The sequence below is a fragment of the Hyla sarda genome, unplaced genomic scaffold (assembly GCF_029499605.1).
Source record: "Hyla sarda isolate aHylSar1 unplaced genomic scaffold, aHylSar1.hap1 scaffold_217, whole genome shotgun sequence".
NCBI classification, from domain to species: domain Eukaryota; kingdom Metazoa; phylum Chordata; class Amphibia; order Anura; family Hylidae; genus Hyla; species Hyla sarda.
The window spans coordinates 318514-338244 of record NW_026608839.1 but is presented as its reverse complement, the minus strand read 5'-3'; the positions used below and the strand labels follow the sequence as shown (position 1 = coordinate 338244).

At 49.7% G+C, this 19731-nt stretch overlaps 2 protein-coding genes across 6 annotated transcripts in view; one reads left to right on the top strand and one right to left on the bottom strand.

Annotated features, from left to right (window-relative positions):
* LOC130319810 (gastrula zinc finger protein XlCGF26.1-like) overlaps positions 1–19731 on the top strand; it is a 148582-nt gene that overhangs the window by 76533 nt on the left and 52318 nt on the right. The window lies entirely within an intron of this gene.
* LOC130319817 (oocyte zinc finger protein XlCOF7.1-like) lies at positions 7563–18659 on the bottom strand. Of its 5 annotated transcripts, none has more exons than XM_056552995.1 (7): positions 18423–18659; positions 12992–13090; positions 11866–12045; positions 11704–11782; positions 11514–11620; positions 11291–11429; positions 7563–9014 (listed from the first exon to the last, which is right to left on the bottom strand). In XM_056552995.1, the coding sequence occupies exons 2-7, from the start codon at positions 13061–13063 to the stop codon at positions 8155–8157; spliced, it is 1437 nt and encodes a 478-aa protein (XP_056408970.1). In that variant the 5' UTR covers positions 13064–13090; positions 18423–18659; the 3' UTR covers positions 7563–8154. The 5 variants fall into 5 exon arrangements, with proteins under 5 accessions (XP_056408970.1, XP_056408972.1, XP_056408968.1 ...); XM_056552997.1 differs by having other exon boundaries at positions 7565–9014; positions 11321–11429; positions 18423–18658; XM_056552993.1 differs by having other exon boundaries at positions 7567–9017; positions 18423–18657.

Sequence of the window (19731 nt, the reverse complement as noted above, 5' to 3'; positions counted from 1 at the left end):
AATAGGACAAATCTGGTGATAATGCTGAAGGGTCATCTAGGTGCCACTACCTGACATAAGGTCCGCTTGGCCTAGATGGTGAGTAATTTGTCAAAACTACGATCCTGCGTCTATTTTCCTGTGATGCTTCTACTCTCCGAATGGAAGAAAGAGAATACCCAGCACTCACCAGTGATGATTTATTATGCCATAGTGTAGTACAAGGACGCATTTCAGCGTGGGAGCCTAAGGCAGACAGCTGAGAAAGGCTCCCATGCTGAAATGCGTCCTTGTACTACAGTATGGCATAATAAATCCTCACTGTGCATTACTGTTGAGTGCTGGGTATCATCTTTCTTCTACCTGTGACTTAACCCTACCTCGTGCACCACCGCAGATTCCACGGAAGTGCCGACATCCCTATATTGAACATATAAAAACAATGTCATCAATAAAACAACGCCAGAGGACCAGATTCACGGCCAGACCCTCATTAATAAAAATAGTGGAGGACTCCCAATATCCCATATATAGGTTTGAATAACTGGGCGTGAATCTGGTCCACAAAGCAGTACCCCAAAGGAAGACAGCTGAGGAAGGCTCCCACGCCGAAACGCTTCCTTGTACTACAGTATGGCATAATAAATCCTCACTGTGCATTACTGGTGAGTGCTGGGTATCATCTTTCTTCTACCTGTGGCTTAACCCTACCTCGTGCACCACTGCAGATTCCACGGAAGTGCCGACATATCCCTATTTAGAACCTACTCTCCGAATGATTGGTAAGTGGGAAAAACGTCTTAGAGTGTATGGTGGAGGCATGACTAGCATCACCGATCTCATACGGAGAGGTACACTATCCCAAAGAAGCCTCCGAGAGCTTCTTTACAGGGCAGCGGTACTATGATCATGGTAGGAGATATTATACTATGGTGCATTACGTGTTACCACATCTTAGTGACAGGTTTCCTTTCCGATGTTTTCTGCTGTTTTATGACGATTTAATAAATAATACAACAACAAAAAATTAACATTTATTAAAAATATATATTTCACTGTAAACAATCATTTTAAAACTGAAGTGAAGTATTTCTTAAGGCCGGATTCACACATCACTTTATAACAGTTCATGAGTCCAGTGATTTGTCTTTCGTACCCTAATGTAGGGACAGACAAGTTACCGGAGAGGTTACTGGTCATATCCACCTTTCCCAGGAGCCCAGATCAAAACAACTTCAATAGAAAATAACCCAAAGAGTAAAGGTCCCTGCGCTGGATGGTTCCTGGTGATCCTGGTCCTGTTTACAGTGAATGTGCGGACAATAACATGGACATTCAGTTCTCTAGTTAGTTTTTTCCCCAAAAACATCTTGCTGTGTTATAGACTAATACAAAGTATTAAAAGACAAAAGGTTTCTATGTGTTCAGCTAAGACTACATGAGCGGCACACACCGGCAATAAATACTAGTCAAGCGGCACAAACCGGCAATAAATACTACTCAAGCGGCACACCGGCAATAAATACTACATAAGGTCTCAGGCAGCGGCCGCGACTCATCAATGTGAAGAACCTGCATAGAATCTGGATTATAAGAAATGTCCTTACAGTTAAAGAGAAGCTACCAAACGATGGCCGACCCCTCAGAACTGGTTCCCACATGGGTTCATTTTACATTCTAATTGTTTTGGATGAAATGTCAAGGACTTCTTTTCAGCTATTTATAAATACGTCCATGGGTTAGGTGTAAGCGTCCCAAAAATATATATAAAAAAAGAGACATTATACAGCTTCTGCTGTAGCCAAAAAAAATTTCATAAAAAAAAAAAAGTTTTACAATATAAATACAGTATTTATTGGCATAAAACACGCACTGGTGTAGAACATGCACCCCCATTTTAACAGGGAAATTTAAGTAAAAAAGTTAAGTTAGGAGCGGCAAAGTGAGGGAGAGCTGGGAGGGAGGGGGGATGAATATTCATAAGTGGCGCTGATGTCACTGCCAGTTAAGCGCCGAAGCCCCGCCCCCGTGCCAGTTACAGGAAGATTTCAACACATAATAAAACTACAATTGCAGGAGAACGGCGGCGTAGATCCGGATAAGGTAGGGCTCATTATAATCAGCATCTCCCACACTATCCACCACACCAGTACCTGTGGATAGTGCGGGAGAAAACAAGTGACAGTTTTCCTAAAGCAGAGCGGGGAGGAGACGCCGCTGGTCACTGATTTAAAGTGGCCACGGCCGTGCTGCGAATACTTAACAAGCAGCCGCTGCTGCGGCCGCTTTGAATCAGTGACCAGAAGATTTATCAGCGTATAACACGCAGGCAGGCTTTTGCCTTAAATTTTAAAGTGTGTGTTATACACCGATAAGTAAGCTAAAAAAAAAACCATCCAAAATGCAAAAAAAAGATTTCTATTACAGGCAACAAACAGCTGCGATAACTTAGTGGGAACATAGCAAACATTTTAATGTTGCTGGGGTTGGGGAAAATAGAAATACTTACCCGGTCCCGACAGCTCTGGTTCAGCTTCATCCAGTCCTCCAATTTTCTCTTCGTGCTTCTAAGCCAAGCGCTTTGTGCAGGATCTGCTGGCTCATACAATCGGTGGGGTCCCTTCTTGGCCAGTGCCTGTCTGAGACGGCAGGTCCTACACGGGGGACCTGACAGAGCAGAGTGGGAACTGCAGGGGATCAGGGCTAGGTGAGTATAGGCTTTGTTTCCATATTACCTGCCCCTAGCAACATATGTTTTTTGCCAAACAATGGACTAGCCCATTAAGGTGCCCTTAAACATTAGACTGAGGATTTCTGGATGACAGGACGACACCTCATGTATAGTGATGTCAGAGGAAAGAAGCATTTCATCCTGTCTGATCCTCTGCCCCATTTGACATTTCTGGGTTGCTATGGGGCTCCATCTGATGGTAACAATCGTACTCGAACACAGGGCATGTGTTATATAATATCCTGGGGTCCTCAGTCTGAAGTCCACTCAATCTACTTTTCTACTTTCATGCTGTGATCCAGATAAGGAGCCATTTAGTTTCTGGCTACCCAACGACTTTGACTGTCACATGGGTTAAGAAGCCAACACATGGCCGTATCGTACTGCAGGGGTCACGGTGCTGGGTGGTAATGTCCAACAGAGATTGATCGGTCCAGTATAGATTTAATTAACACCGTCAGGTCATGGCCGTGTGACCCCATTCATTTCCTATACACAGATATTGTTGGCTGCATGACCCCCATCCTGCTCGAAGTCCCCATGTAGCTCCTCAAGGGCCTTTTACAAGAGTAATTATTGCCCCCGTGTATAAGACCCCGCAATAAACCTGAGGCCAACAATGATGCAAGGGAAGTTATGGGCAATAATGGAGCCGTGTAAAAGGGGCAAAAAATAGGAAAACATCTGCTAGATCAGCATTGTATGGGGTCTGTCCCTAATTCTGCAATAACAGCTACCCGAGAGAAGGACCACCCATAGGCCACCCACCAACCTGTGCTGTGAACTGAAGGACCACCCATAGTCCACCCACCAATGTGCTCTGTGAACTGAAGGACCACCCATAGTCCACCCACCAACCTGCGTGTGAACTGAAGGACCACCCATAGTCCACCCACCAACCTGCGCTGTGAATGGAAGGATCACCCATAGTCCACCCACCAACCAGCTCTGTGAATGGAAGGACCACCCATAGTCCACCCACCAACCTGCTCTGTGAGCGGAAGGACCACCCATAGTCCACCCACCAACCTGCGCTGTGAACTGAAGAACCACCCATAGTCCACCCACCAACCTGCTCTGTGAATGGAAGGACCACCCATAGTCCACCCACCAACCTGCGCTGTGAATGGAAGGATCACCCATAGTCCACCCACCAACCAGCTCTGTGAATGGAAGGACCACCCATAGTCCACCCACCAACCTGCTCTGTGAGCGGAAGGACCACCCATAGTCCACCCACCAACCTGCGCTGTGAACTGAAGAACCACCCATAGTCCACCCACCAACCTGCGCTGTGAATGGAAGGACCACCCATAGTCCACCCACCAACCTGCGCTGTGAATGGAAGGATCACCCATAGTCCACCCACCAACCAGCTCTGTGAGCGGAAGGAAAACCCATAGTCCACCCACCAACCTGCGCTGTGAACTGAAGAACCACCCATAGTCCACCCACCAACCTGCTCTGTGAATGGAAGGACCACCTATAGTCCACCCATCAACCTGCTCTGTGAATGGAAGGACCACCCATAGTCCACCCACCAACCTGCTCTGTGAATGGAAGGACCACCCATAGTCCACCCATCAACCAGCTCTGTGAACTGAAGGACCACCCATAGTCCACCCACCAACCTGCTCTGTGAGCGGAAGGACCACCCATAGTCCACCCACCAACCTGCGCTGTGAACTGAAGAACCACCCATAGTCCACCCATCAACCTGCTCTGTGAATGGAAGGACCACCCATAGTCCACCCACCAACCTGCGCTGTGAATGGAAGGATCACCCATAGTCCACCCACCAACCTGCGCTGTGAACTGAAGAACCACCCATAGTCCACCCACCAACCTGCTCTGTGAATGGAAGGACCACCCATAGTCCACCCATCAACCAGCTCTGTGAACTGAAGGACCACCCATAGTCCACCCACCAACCTGCACTGTGAACTGAAGAACCACCCATAGTCCACCCACCAACCTGCTCTGTGAATGGACGGACCACCCATAGTCCACCCATCAACCTGCTCTGTGAATGGAAGGACCACCCATAGTCCACCCACCAACCTGCACTGTGAATGGAAGGACCACCCATAGTCCACCCATCAACCAGCTCTGTGAACTGAAGGACCACCCATAGTCCACCCACCAACCTGCGCTGTGAACGGAAGGACCACCCATAGTCCACCCACCAACCTGCTCTGTGAATGGAAGGACCACCCATAGTCCACCCACCAACCTGCACTGTGAATGGAAGGACCACCCATAGTCCACCCACCAACCAGCTCTGTGAATGGAAGGACCACCCATAGTCCACCCACCAACCAGCTCTGTGAATGGAAGGACCACCCATAGTCCACCCACCAACCTGCTCTGTGAATGGAAGGACCACCCATAGTCCACCCACCAACCTGCACTGTGAATGGAAGGACCACCCATAGTCCACCCATCAACCAGCTCTGTGAACTGAAGGACCACCCATAGTCCACCCACCAACCTGCGCTGTGAATGGAAGGACCACCCATAGTCCACCCATCAACCAGCTCTGTGAATGGAAGGACCACCCATAGTCCACCCACCAACCTGCACTGTGAATGGAAGGACCACCCATAGTCCACCCATCAACCAGCTCTGTGAACTGAAGGACCACCCATAGTCCACCCACCAACCAGCTCTGCGAATGGAAGGACCACCCATAGTCCACCCACCAACCTGCTCTGTGAGCGGAAGGACCACCCATAGTCCACCCACCAACCTGCGCTGTGAACTGAAGAACCACCCATAGTCCACCCACCAACCTGCGCTGTGAATGGAAGGACCACCCATAGTCCACCCACCAACCTGCGCTGTGAATGGAAGGATCACCCATAGTCCACCCACCAACCAGCTCTGTGAGCGGAAGGAAAACCCATAGTCCACCCACCAACCTGCGCTGTGAACTGAAGAACCACCCATAGTCCACCCACCAACCTGCTCTGTGAATGGAAGGACCACCTATAGTCCACCCATCAACCTGCTCTGTGAATGGAAGGACCACCCATAGTCCACCCACCAACCTGCTCTGTGAATGGAAGGACCACCCATAGTCCACCCACCAACCTGCGCTGTGAATGGAAGGACCACCCATAGTCCACCCACCAACCTGCGCTGTGAACTGAAGGACCACCCATAGTCCACCCACCAACCTGCTCTGTGAGCGGAAGGACCACCCATAGTCCACCCACCAACCTGCGCTGTGAACTGAAGAACCACCCATAGTCCACCCATCAACCTGCTCTGTGAATGGAAGGACCACCCATAGTCCACCCACCAACCTGCGCTGTGAATGGAAGGATCACCCATAGTCCACCCACCAACCTGCGCTGTGAACTGAAGAACCACCCATAGTCCACCCACCAACCTGCTCTGTGAATGGAAGGACCACCCATAGTCCACCCATCAACCAGCTCTGTGAACTGAAGGACCACCCATAGTCCACCCACCAACCTGCGCTGTGAACTGAAGAACCACCCATAGTCCACCCACCAACCTGCTCTGTGAATGGACGGACCACCCATAGTCCACCCATCAACCTGCTCTGTGAATGGAAGGACCACCCATAGTCCACCCACCAACCTGCACTGTGAATGGAAGGACCACCCATAGTCCACCCATCAACCAGCTCTGTGAACTGAAGGACCACCCATAGTCCACCCACCAACCTGCGCTGTGAATGGAAGGACCACCCATAGTCCACCCACCAACCTGCTCTGTGAATGGAAGGACCACCCATAGTCCACCCACCAACCTGCACTGTGAATGGAAGGACCACCCATAGTCCACCCACCAACCAGCTCTGTGAATGGAAGGACCACCCATAGTCCACCCACCAACCAGCTCTGTGAATGGAAGGACCACCCATAGTCCACCCACCAACCTGCTCTGTGAATGGAAGGACCACCCATAGTCCACCCACCAACCTGCACTGTGAATGGAAGGACCACCCATAGTCCACCCATCAACCAGCTCTGTGAACTGAAGGACCACCCATAGTCCACCCACCAACCTGCGCTGTGAATGGAAGGACCACCCATAGTCCACCCATCAACCAGCTCTGTGAACTGAAGGACCACCCATAGTCCACCCACCAACCAGCTCTGTGAATGGAAGGACCACCCATAGTCCACCCACCAACCTGCTCTGTGAATGGAAGGACCACCCATAGTCCACCCACCAACCTGCACTGTGAATGGAAGGACCACCCATAGTCCACCCACCAACCAGCTCTGTGAATGGAAGGACCACCCATAGTCCACCCACCAACCAGCTCTGTGAATGGAAGGACCACCCATAGTCCACCCACCAACCTGCTCTGTGAATGGAAGGACCACCCATAGTCCACCCACCAACCTGCACTGTGAATGGAAGGACCACCCATAGTCCACCCATCAACCAGCTCTGTGAACTGAAGGACCACCCATAGTCCACCCACCAACCTGCGCTGTGAATGGAAGGACCACCCATAGTCCACCCATCAACCAGCTCTGTGAATGGAAGGACCACCCATAGTCCACCCACCAACCTGCACTGTGAATGGAAGGACCACCCATAGTCCACCCATCAACCAGCTCTGTGAACTGAAGGACCACCCATAGTCCACCCACCAACCAGCTCTGTGAATGGAAGGACCACCCATAGTCCACCCACCAACCTGCTCTGTGAATGGAAGGACCACCCATAGTCCACCCACCAACCTGCACTGTGAATGGAAGGACCACCCATAGTCCACCCACCAACCAGCTCTGTGAATGGAAGGACCACCCATAGTCCACCCACCAACCAGCTCTGTGAATGGAAGGACCACCCATAGTCCACCCACCAACCTGCTCTGTGAATGGAAGGACCACCCATAGTCCACCCACCAACCTGCACTGTGAATGGAAGGACCACCCATAGTCCACCCATCAACCAGCTCTGTGAACTGAAGGACCACCCATAGTCCACCCACCAACCAGCTCTGTGAATGGAAGGACCACCCATAGTCCACCCACCAACCTGCTCTGTGAATGGAAGGACCACCCATAGTCCACCCACCAACCTGCACTGTGAATGGAAGGACCACCCATAGTCCACCCACCAACCAGCTCTGTGAAATACATATATTGGGAATCTTTTGGTATTTCTCCTTCAATACTTGGATATCATGACCTCAAAATACAAATTAAATATATATTATAAGTATAAAAATACATGAGACATAATATGAACATTTACCAATCACTTCCTGTACGGAAACTGAAAGCATGATACCATGTTATATATGCCGTCCTGGGGACAAGTAAAGGGGGAGGGGCAATAACTGCATATTTTATATAACGGGTGCAAGAATTTGTTGCATCGCTGGCAAATCCGATGAAATGTTTAGGTGTAGTCCTCCCTCCGCATTACAAGTCCCTGTGAGGACCACGGATTTACTGCAACGGATGGGAGCAGATCCCATCAGAGGGAAGCTGGAAGTCCTGCTCCCCCACTGTGTGAATTCTTTGATGCTTCACAAGATCTGATTTCTCATTAAAACATTTCCCACACTCCTCACACGCATATGGCTTCTCCCCTGTGTGAATTCTTTGATGCTCAAGAAGATGCGATTTCTGGGAAAAGAACTTTCCGCACTCAGAGCATGAAAACAACCTCTCGTCTCTGTGAGTCCTCTGGTGCCTCTCCAAGTTTCCTTTCACCGTGAAACATCTCCCACATTCTGCACACGAGAAGGGTTTCTCTCCTGTGTGACTTCTCTTGTGCTGAATCAGGTTCGACTTCTTGCTAAAACATTTCCCACACTCTGAACATGAAAAAGGCTTCTTCCCTGTGTGAGTTCTCTGATGTTCCACCAGGTGCGATTTCCGTGAAAAACATTTATCGCATGCATCGCACGGATATGGCTTCTCACCCGTGTGGACTCTCTGATGCTGTACAAGATGTGATTTATGAGTGTAAGTTTTGTTGCACACGTTACATGAAAACGAACGCTTTTTCTTTCTGATTTCCTGGTGTGTGATGGTTGTTCCCTGCGTGCCGCAACTGGAGCAGGAAAACGAGGAGAACCTCCCACATCGGCAGCTCGGAAGGATTTCCAGCCTTTTATGGCTTTTACTCTTTTTCGGGCGTTTATCAGGAGGCTCCTCAGAGAAGTCAGAAGAAAGATCTCGACTGGAAAGTTCCGGAAGGATTTTGGGGTTATAGAGTTTTGTTTCCGTGGCGTCGAGCGGGATCGGATCGTCTTCTGAATCTGGAGTCACGAGGTGTCCGCTCGAGCTCTCGCTGCTTCGTTCTTCTGGAAATAAAGATGGAATTTCTTTTATTTATCTCATACAGATCAAATACGAGAAGATTTCTAAGTGTTTGTTGTTATAGAAAACGAGCGGAAAAGGAGAACGAAGGGGTGGAGTGAAGTGTTTAAAGGGGTACGCCGCCTCTAGACATTCATAGGATAGAGGATAGGATTTCTGATCACAGGCGGGCCGCTGATATCTGTAGTCTCTTATCTAGACTGATATCTGTAGTCTCTTATCTAGACTGATATCTGTAGTCTCTTATCTAGACTGATATCTGTAGTCTCTTATCTAGACTGATATCTGTAGTCTCTTATCTAGACTGATATCTGTAGTCTCTTATCTAGACTGATATCTGTAGTCTCTTCTCTAGACCGATATCTGTAGTCTCTTCTCTAGACTGACATCTGTAATCTCTTATCTAGACCGATATCTGTAGTCTCTTCTCTAGACTGACATCTGTAATCTCTTCTCTAGACCGATATCTGTAGTCTCTTCTCTAGACCGACATCTGTAGTCTCTTATCTAGACCGATATCTGTAGTCTCTTATCTAGGCTGATATCTGTAGTCTCTTATCTAGACTGATATCTGTAGTCTCTTATCTAGACCGATATCTGTAGTCTCTTATCTAGGCTGATATCTGTAGTCTCTTATCTAGACTGTTATCTGTAGTCTCTTATCTAGACTGATATCTGTAGTCTCTTATCTAGACTGATATCTGTAGTCTTCTATCTAGACTGATATCTGTAGTCTCTTTTCTAGGCCGATATCTGTAGTCTCTTATCTAGACCGATATCTGTAGTCTCTTCTCTAGACCGATATCTGTAGTCTCTTATCTATGCTGATATCTGTAGTCTCTTCTCTAGGCCGATATCTGTAGTCTCTTCTCTAGACCGATATCTGTAGTCTCTTATCTAGGCTGATATCTGTAGTCTCTTATCTAGGCTGATATCTGTAGTCACGCTCTCACCCAGGCTGATATCTGTAGTCTCTTCTCTAGACCGATATCTGTAGTCTCTTATCTAGACTGATATCTGTAGTCTTCTATCTAGACTGATATCTGTAGTCTCTTATCTAGGCTGATATCTGTATTCTTTTCTCTAGGCTGATATCTGTAGTCTCTTATCTAGGCTGATATCTGTAGTCTCTTCTCTAGACTGATATCTGTAGTCTCTTCTCTAGACCGATATATGTAGTCTCTTATCTAGACTGATATCTGTAGTCTTCTATCTAGACTGATATCTGTAGTCTCTTATCTAGGCTGATATCTGTAGTCTTCTATCTAGACTGATATCTGTAGTCTCTTATCTAGGCTGATATCTGTATTCTTTTCTCTAGGCTGATATCTGTAGTCTCTTATCTAGGCTGATATCTGTATTCTTTTCTCTAGGCTGATATCTGTAGTCTCTTATCTAGGCTGATATCTGTAGTCTCTTCTCTAGACCGATATCTGTAGTCTCTTCTCTAGACCGATATCTGTAGTCTCTTATCTATGCTGATATCTGTAGTCTCTTCTCTAGGCCGATATCTGTAGTCTCTTCTCTAGACCGATATCTGTAGTCTCTTATCTAGGCTGATATCTGTAGTCTCTTCTCTAGACTGACATCTGTAATCTCTTCTCTAGACTGATATCTGTAGTCTCTTCTCTAGGCCGATATCTGTAGTCTCTTCTCTAGACTGATATCTGTAGTCTCTTCTCTAGACTGATATCTGTAGTCTTTTCTCTAGGCTGATATCTGTAGTCTCTTATCTAGGCTGATATCTGTAGTCTTTTCTCTAGGCTGATATCTGTAGTCTCTTATCTAGGCTGATATCTGTAGTCTCTTCTCTAGACTGATATCTGTAGTCTCTTCTCTAGACCGATATCTGTAGTCTCTTATCTAGACTGATATCTGTAGTCTCTTATCTAGGCTGATATCTGTAGTCTCTTATCTAGACCGATATCTGTAGTCTCTTCTCTAGGCCGATATCTGTAGTCTCTTATCTAGGCTGATATCTGTAGTCTCTTATCTAGGCTGATATCTGTAGTCTCTTATCTAGGCTGATATCTGTAGTCTCTTCTCTAGACTGATATCTGTAGTCTCTTCTCTAGACCGATATCTGTAGTCTCTTATCTAGGCTGATATCTGTATTCTTTTCTCTAGGCTGATATCTGTAGTCTCTTATCTAGGCCGATATCTGTAGTCTCTTATCTAGACCGATATCTGTAGTCTCTTCTCTAGGCCGATATCTGTAGTCTCTTCTCTAGGCCGATATCTGTAGTCACGCTCTCACCCAGGCTGATCTCTGTAGTCACGCTCTCACCCAGGCTGATCTCTGTAGTCACGCTCTCCATCTTGCACTGTCGTCCACCATTCATATACAACTCGTCTTCCTCTACAGCTTCCACTTTAATGATGAAGAGGTCGTTTTCCTATAACAGGACAGAAAATACAATGAATATTGTCCAATCAGATTAGAGGATCCGCTCTCTACAGATCATAAAGCGTAGATCTACTTTGGCTCCATCGCGATGCGGGACGCTCTTAGTCTTTATTTCACAGTCTTCCATATAATAAGGGTTGGGACACCTGTCGGGTGTGGACGTCCTCAAGGACTTATCTGCTGGAGACAAATATAGCGGTCAGGACTGGTGTCTACATCCAGGTGACCTCACACCTGACCTATGACCCGTGCTTGTCTCTTACCCGGGGATGTGAGGGGCAGGAGAGGTTTCATTATAACCTCCGGGGGCAGAAGCTCCTGACCTCCGAAACAATCCCTGTCCTGCACAAAAAGAGGTGACATCTTACAGGAACCTGTAGTCACCTGACACCCAGACCTGTCCCAGCATTCCCAGCAGCGCTCACCTCTCCAGTCAGCAGCTCCATCATCTTGTGGGTGAGTTCTAGGATCTTCTGCTCATTGTTCCTCTCAGGTATCAGTGAGGGAGGTGGAGGCTCCGTGATGGGGCCCCGGGCCCTGCTCCATCCTCCTGACCTGCTGGGGGCCACACACTCTCCAGATGTCTTCTTCACTACTGTGTAATCCTGAGTATGGAGAGACCCCGATAAATATCCCTATATACAGACCCCTCACCTCTCCGGTCATGTCCTGTATTATCCCTAGAGATAAGAGGTCATGTGACCATTTCCCACAATCCCTCACCTCTCCGGTCATGTCCTGTATTATCCCTAGAGATAAGAGGTCATGTGACCATTTCCCACAATCCCTCACCTCTCCGGTCATGTCCTGTATTATCCCTAGAGATAAGAGGTCATGTGACCATTTCCCACAATCCCTCACCTCTCCGGTCATGTCCTGTATTATCCCTAGAGATAAGAGGTCATGTGACCATTTCCCACAATCCCTCACCTCTCCGGTCATGTCCTGTATTATCCCTAGAGATAAGAGGTCATGTGACCATTTCCCACAATCCCTCACCTCTCCGGTCATGTCCTGTATTATCCCTAGAGATAAGAGGTCATGTGACCATTTCCCACAATCCCTCACCTCTCCGGTCATGTCCTGTATTATCCCTAGAAATAAGAGGTCATGTGACCATTTCCCACAATCCCTCACCTCTCCGGTCATGTCCTGTATTATCCCTAGAGATAAGAGGTCATGTGACCATTTCCCACAATCCCTCACCTCTCCGGTCATGTCCTGTATTATCCCTAGAGATAAGAGGTCATGTGACCATTTCCCACAATCCCTCACCTCTCCGGTCATGTCCTGTATTATCCCTAGAGATAAGAGGTCATGTGACCATTTCCCACAATCCCTCACCTCTCCGGTCATGTCCTGTATTATCCCTAGAGATAAGAGGTCATGTGACCATTTCCCACAATCCCTCACCTCTCCGGTCATGTCCTGTATTATCCCTAGAGATAAGAGGTCATGTGACCATTTCCCACAATCCCTCACCTCTCCGGTCATGTCCTGTATTATCCCTAGAGATAAGAGGTCATGTGACCATTTCCCACAATCCCTCACCTCTCCGGTCAGCAGGTAGATGATCTCCAGTGTGAGGTTTAATATTCTTCTGTTCTTCTCATTTTCGTCCATCCTCAGCGTGGCGGTTGTGGAGAAGACCTAAGTGTGGCACAAAAATGAAGAGATCCGCGTATATTTATAGAATATTTATATGTAGTATTTTTAGACTTGTTTTGGACATGAGGAAGGAATTATTAGGCACTCCACACCAACCGGCCCTGGTCCCGTCTGCAGAGCGCTGTATAGTGGTATTTATCACAGGCCTGGTCCCATGTGATTGGGCATCGTAGGGGGGGGCACCGCTGAGGCAATCACCAACCTCATGAATTTATCACAATTTTCCACTGTAATAATTTTTGTGACGGGATAAAGAACAGAAGAGAGACCCCCCAATGATAACCGCAGGAGACCCCCCAATGATAACCGCAGGAGACCCCCCAATGATAACCGCAGGAGACCCCCCAATGATAACCGCAGGAGACCCCCCAATGATAACCGCAGGAGACCCCTAATCAGGCTGGAGGGTGTCCTGGGGGGCGGTACGATGGATGATAATAGGGCAGGGTGTATACGTTATTATCCAGGCCGTACTACAGAGACCACCGCTGCCAGACACCTTGGGAGGAGGAAACAGACAGTACGAGGGACTGAGGGGACGGGATCGGGCCCCATACAAGTCTATGAAGCCAGGACAATGCACGTAACCCAGCGTGATGTCGTATACGCGTATATGAGAGGCATTTTATTTTCCCCTATATGCAGCGGTATGAGGGGCATTATATTCTCCCCTATATGTGGCGGTATGAGGGGCATTTTATTTTCCCATATATGTGGCGGTATGAGGGGCATTTTATTTTCCCATATATGTGGCGGTATGAGGGGCATTTTATTTTCCACTATATGCGGCGGTATGAGGGACATTTTATTTTCCTGTATATGTGGCGGTATGAGAGGCATTATATTTTCCCCTATATGCGGCAGTATGAGGGGCATTTTCCGTATACGCGGCGGTATGAGGGGCATAATATTTTCCCGTATACGCGGCGGTATGAGAGGCATTTTATTTTCCCGTATAGGTGGCGTTATGAGGGGCATTTTATTTTCCCGTATACGCGGCGGTATGAGAGGCATTTTATTTTCCCTTATACGTGGCGGTATGAGAGGCATTTTATTTTCTCGTATATGCGGCGGTATAAGGGGCATTTTATTTTCTCGTATATGCGGCGGTATGAGAGGCATTTTATTTTCTCGTATATGCGGCGGTATGAGAGGCATTTTATTTTCCCGTATACGCGGCGGTATGAGGGGCATTTTATTTTCCAGTATACGTGGCGGTATGAGAGGCATTTTATTTTCCGGTATACGCGGCGGTATAAGGGGCATTTTATATTCCCTTATATATGGCGGTATGAGGGGCATTATATTTTTCTGTATATGCGGCGGTATGAGAGGCATTTTATTTTCCTTTATATGCGGCGGTATGAGAGGCATTTTATTTTACAGTATATGCGGCGGTATGAGAGGCATTTTATTTTCCGGTATACGCGGCGGTATGAGGGGCATTTTATTTTCCCATATATGTGGCGGTATGAGAGGCATTTTATTTTCTCGTATATGCGGCGGTATGAGAGGCATTTTATTTTCCCGTATATGCGGCGGTATGAGGGGAATTTTATTTTCCCGTATATGCGGCGGTATGAGAGGCATTTTATTTTCCAGTATATGTGGCGGTATGAGAGGCATTTTATTTTCCGGTATACGCGGCGGTATAAGGGGCATTTTATTTTCCCTTATATATGGCGGTATGAGGGGCATTATATTTTTCCGTGTATGCGGCGGTATGAGAGGCATTTTATTTTCCTGTATATGTGGCGGTATAAGAGGCATTTTATTTTACAGTATATGCGGCGGTATGAGGGGCATTTTATTTTCCCATATATGTGGCGGTATGAGAGGCATTATATTTTCCCGTATATGTGGGGGTATGAGAGGCATTTTATTTTCTCGTATATGCGGCGGTATGAGGGGCAATTTATTTTCCAGTACACGTGGCGGTATGAGAGGCATTTTATTTTCCCGTATATGCGGCGGTATGAGGGGCATTTTATTTTCCCGTATATGCGGCGGTATGAGAGGCATTTTATTTTCCAGTATATGTGGCGGTATGAGAGGCATTTTATTTTCCAGTATACGCGGCGGTATAAGGGGCATTTTATTTTCCCTTATATATGGCGGTATGAGGGGCATTATATTTTTCCGTATATGCGGCGGTATGAGAGGCATTTTATTTTCCTGTATATGTGGCGGTATGAGAGGCATTTTATTTTACAGTATATGCGGCGGTATGAGAGGAATTTTATTTTCCCTTATATATATATATGGCGGTATGAGGGGCATTATATTTTTCCGTATAAGTGGCGGTATGAGAGGCATTTTATTTTCCGGTATACGCGGCGGTATGAGGGGCATTTTATATTCCCATATATGTGGCGGTATGAGAGGCATTATATTTTCCCGTATATGTGGGGGTATGAAGGCCATTTTATTTTCCGGTATACGCGGTGGTATGAGGGGCATTTTATTTTTCCGTATATGCGGCGGTATGAGAAACATTTTATTTTCCCATATATGTGGAGGTAAGAGAGGCATTATATTTTCCCGTATATGTGGGGGTATGAGGGGCATTTTATTTTCCCGTATACGCGGCGGTATGAGAGGTATTTGTAGTTCATTGTTTTTGTTTTGGTAATGTTTTTTCGGAAATATGATTTGCCCATTCTGTTTGTTTTCTATTTAAAGGGGCACTCTCATTAAAGGTAATGTTTGCTGTCGGTAATGTTTACTTAAAAAATTAAGTTTTCTATATTTTATTTGTGCTTTGGGGCGGTACCTAGAGCTGGCTGAGGGGCGGTACCTAGAGCTGGCTGAGGGGCGGTACCTAGAGCTGGCTGAGGGGCGGTACCTAGAGCTGGCTGAGGGGCGGTACCTAGAGCTGGCTGAGGGGCGGTACCTAGAGCTGGCTGAGGGGCGGTACCTAGAGCTGGCTGAGGGGCGGTACCTAGAGCTGGCTGAGGGGCGGTACCTAGAGCTGGCTGAGGGGCGGTACCTAGAGCTGGCTGAGGGGCGGTACCTAGAGCTGGCTGAGGGGCGGTACCTAGAGCTGGCTGAGGGGCGGTACCTAGAGCTGGCTGAGGGGCGGTACCTAGAGCTGGCTGAGGGGCGGTACCTAGAGCTGGCTGAGGGGCGGTACCTAGAGCTGGCTGAGGGGCGGTACCTAGAGCTGGCTGAGGGGCGGTACCTAGAGCTGGCTGAGGGGCGGTACCTAGAGCTGGCTGAGGGGCGGTACCTAGAGCTGGCTGAGGGGCGGTACCTAGAGCTGGCTGAGGGGCGGTACCTAGAGCTGGCTGAGGGGCGGTACCTAGAGCTGGCTGAGGGGCGGTACCTAGAGCTGGCTGAGGGGCGGTACCTAGAGCTGGCTGAGGGGCGGTACGTAGAGCTGGCTGAGGGGCGGTACGTAGAGCTGGCTGAGGGGCGGTACGTAGAGCTGGCTGAGGGGCGGTACGTAGAGCTGGCTGAGGGGCGGTACGTAGAGCTGGGTGAGGGGCGGTACGTAGAGCTGGGTGAGGGGCGGTACGTAGAGCTGGGTGAGGGGCGGTACGTAGAGCTGGGTGAGGGGCGGTACGTAGAGCTGGGTGACGGGCGGTACGTAGAGCTGGGTGACGGGCGGTACGTAGAGCTGGGTGACGGGCGGTACGTAGAGCTGGGTGACGGGCGGTACGTAGAGCTGGGTGACGGGCGGTACGTAGAGCTGGGTGACGGGCGGTACGTAGAGCTGGGTGACGGGCGGTACGTAGAGCTGGGTGACGGGCGGTACGTAGAGCTGGGTGACGGGCGGTACGTAGAGCTGGGTGACGGGCGGTACGTAGAGCTGGGTGACGGGCGGTACGTAGAGCTGGGTGACGGGCGGTACGTAGAGCTGGGTGACGGGCGGTACGTAGAGCTGGGTGACGGGCGGTACGTAGAGCTGGGTGACGGGCGGTACGTAGAGCTGGGTGACGGGCGGTACGTAGAGCTGGGTGACGGGCGGTACGTAGAGCTGGGTGACGGGCGGTACGTAGAGCTGGGTGACGGGCGGTACGTAGAGCTGGGTGACGGGCGGTACGTAGAGCTGGGTGACGGGCGGTACGTAGAGCTGGGTGACGGGCGGTACGTAGAGCTGGGTGACGGGCGGTACGTAGAGCTGGGTGACGGGCGGTACGTAGAGCTGGGTGACGGGCGGTACGTAGAGCTGGGTGACGGGCGGTACGTAGAGCTGGGTGACGGGCGGTACGTAGAGCTGGGTGACGGGCGGTACGTAGAGCTGGGTGACGGGCGGTACGTAGAGCTGGGTGAGGGGCGGTACGTAGAGCTGGGTGAGGGGCGGTACGTAGAGCTGGGTGAGGGGCGGTACGTAGAGCTGGGTGAGGGGCGGTACGTAGAGCTGGGTGAGGGGCGGTACGTAGAGCTGGGTGAGGGGCGGTACGTAGAGCTGGGTGAGGGGCGGTACGTAGAGCTGGGTGAGGGGCGGTACGTAGAGCTGGGTGAGGGGCGGTACGTAGAGCTGGGTGAGGGGCGGTACGTAGAGCTGGGTGAGGGGCGGTACGTAGAGCTGGGTGAGGGGCGGTACGTAGAGCTGGGTGACGGGCGGTACGTAGAGCTGGGTGACGGGCGGTACGTAGAGCTGGGTGAGGGGCGGTACGTAGAGCTGGGTGACGGGCGGTACGTAGAGCTGGGTGACGGGCGGTACGTAGAGCTGGGTGACGGGCGGTACGTAGAGCTGGGTGACGGGCGGTACGTAGAGCTGGGTGACGGGCGGTACGTAGAGCTGGGTGACGGGCGGTACGTAGAGCTGGGTGACGGGCGGTACGTAGAGCTGGGTGACGGGCGGTACGTAGAGCTGGGTGACGGGCGGTACGTAGAGCTGGGTGACGGGCGGTACGTAGAGCTGGGTGACGGGCGGTACGTAGAGCTGGGTGACGGGCGGTACGTAGAGCTGGGTGACGGGCGGTACGTAGAGCTGGGTGACGGGCGGTACGTAGAGCTGGGTGACGGGCGGTACGTAGAGCTGGGTGACGGGCGGTACGTAGAGCTGGGTGACGGGCGGTATGTAGAGCTGGGTGACGGGCGGTACGTAGAGCTGGGTGACGGGCAGTATACATAGATATATGTTTCTATCTTTGCTCTCAGTTAGAGTTGGGAGATACGGATGAATTGTGATATCAGAACCTAATGGTAATATGGAGATCAGCGGCGCAGCAGCTGCTCATCTCTACTCCACACAAAGCCCCTCCCCTATTTAAAAAAAAGAGGTTCTTCAGCAGCTGCAGCACTAAGTAACCCTGCACTCCAGCTGCTGCAGAACATCATAATACAATGGTCAGCAGATACTTACCCCGCCAGGACTGCAATCCTAGAGGCTGAAGGACCTGAGATGATGTCACCATCATGTGACCAGTCACATGACAGGGTGGAGCTCAGCTGTGACAACTGCCGATGTCTGATGACCATGTGGTTCAGTCACATGAGGAGGAGGGGCCCAGCTGTGCGGAGGATAAATAGTGGATAAAGGACCTTTCATGATGTCACTTGAGGAGGAGGGGCCCAGCTGTGCGGAGGATAAATAGTGGATAAAGGACCTTTCATGATGTCACTTGAGGAGGAGGGGCCCAGCCGTGCAGAGGATAAATAGTGGATAACGGACCTTTCATGATGTCACATGAGGAGGAGGGGCCTAGCTGTGCAGAGGATAAATAGTGGATAAAGGACCTTTCATGATGTCACATGAGGAGGAGGGGCCTAGCTGTGCAGAGGATAAATAGTGGATAAAGGACCTTTCATGATGTCACATGAGGAGGAGGGGCCTAGCTGTGCAGAGGATAAATAGTGGATAAAGGACCTTTCATGATGTCACATGAGGAGGAGGGGCCTAGCTGTGCAGAGGATAAATAGTGGATAAAGGACCTTTCATGATGTCACATGAGGAGGAGGGGCCCAGCTGTGCGGAGGATAAATAGTGGATAAAGGACCTTTCATGATGTCACATGAGGAGGAGGGGCCCAGCTGTGCGGAGGATAAATAGGGGATAAAGGACCTTTCATGATGTCACATGAGGAGGAGGGGCCCAGCTGTGCGGAGGATAAATAGGGGATAAAGGACCTTTCATGATGTCACATGAGGAGGAGGGGCTAAACTGTGCAGATGATAAACAGTGGATAAAGGACCTTTCGTGATGTCACATGAGGAGGAGGGGCTAAGCTATGCAGATAATAGTGGATAAAGGACCTTTCATGATGTCACATGAGGAGGCGGGGCTAAGGTGTGCAGCGTATAAATCGTGGTTAAAGGACCTTTCATGATGTCACATGAGGGGGCGGAGGTACTGGTGCTGCCACTACCCTATGATTGTATGTGATGGTTCTCCAGTCCTCAGGGGGCGCCGCTGTCCCACGTACCGCCATAAACGTATGTGATGGATCTCCAGTCCTCAGGGGGCGCCGCTGTCCCACGTACCGCCATAAACGTATGTGATGGATCTCCAGTCCTCAGGGGGCGCCGGTGTCCCACGTACCGCCATGATTGTATGTGATGGTTCTCCAGTCCTTAGGGGGCGCTGCTGTCCCACGTACCGCCATGATTGTATGTGATGGTTCTCCAGTCCTCAGGGGGCGCCGCTGTCCCACGTACCGCCATGATTGTATGTG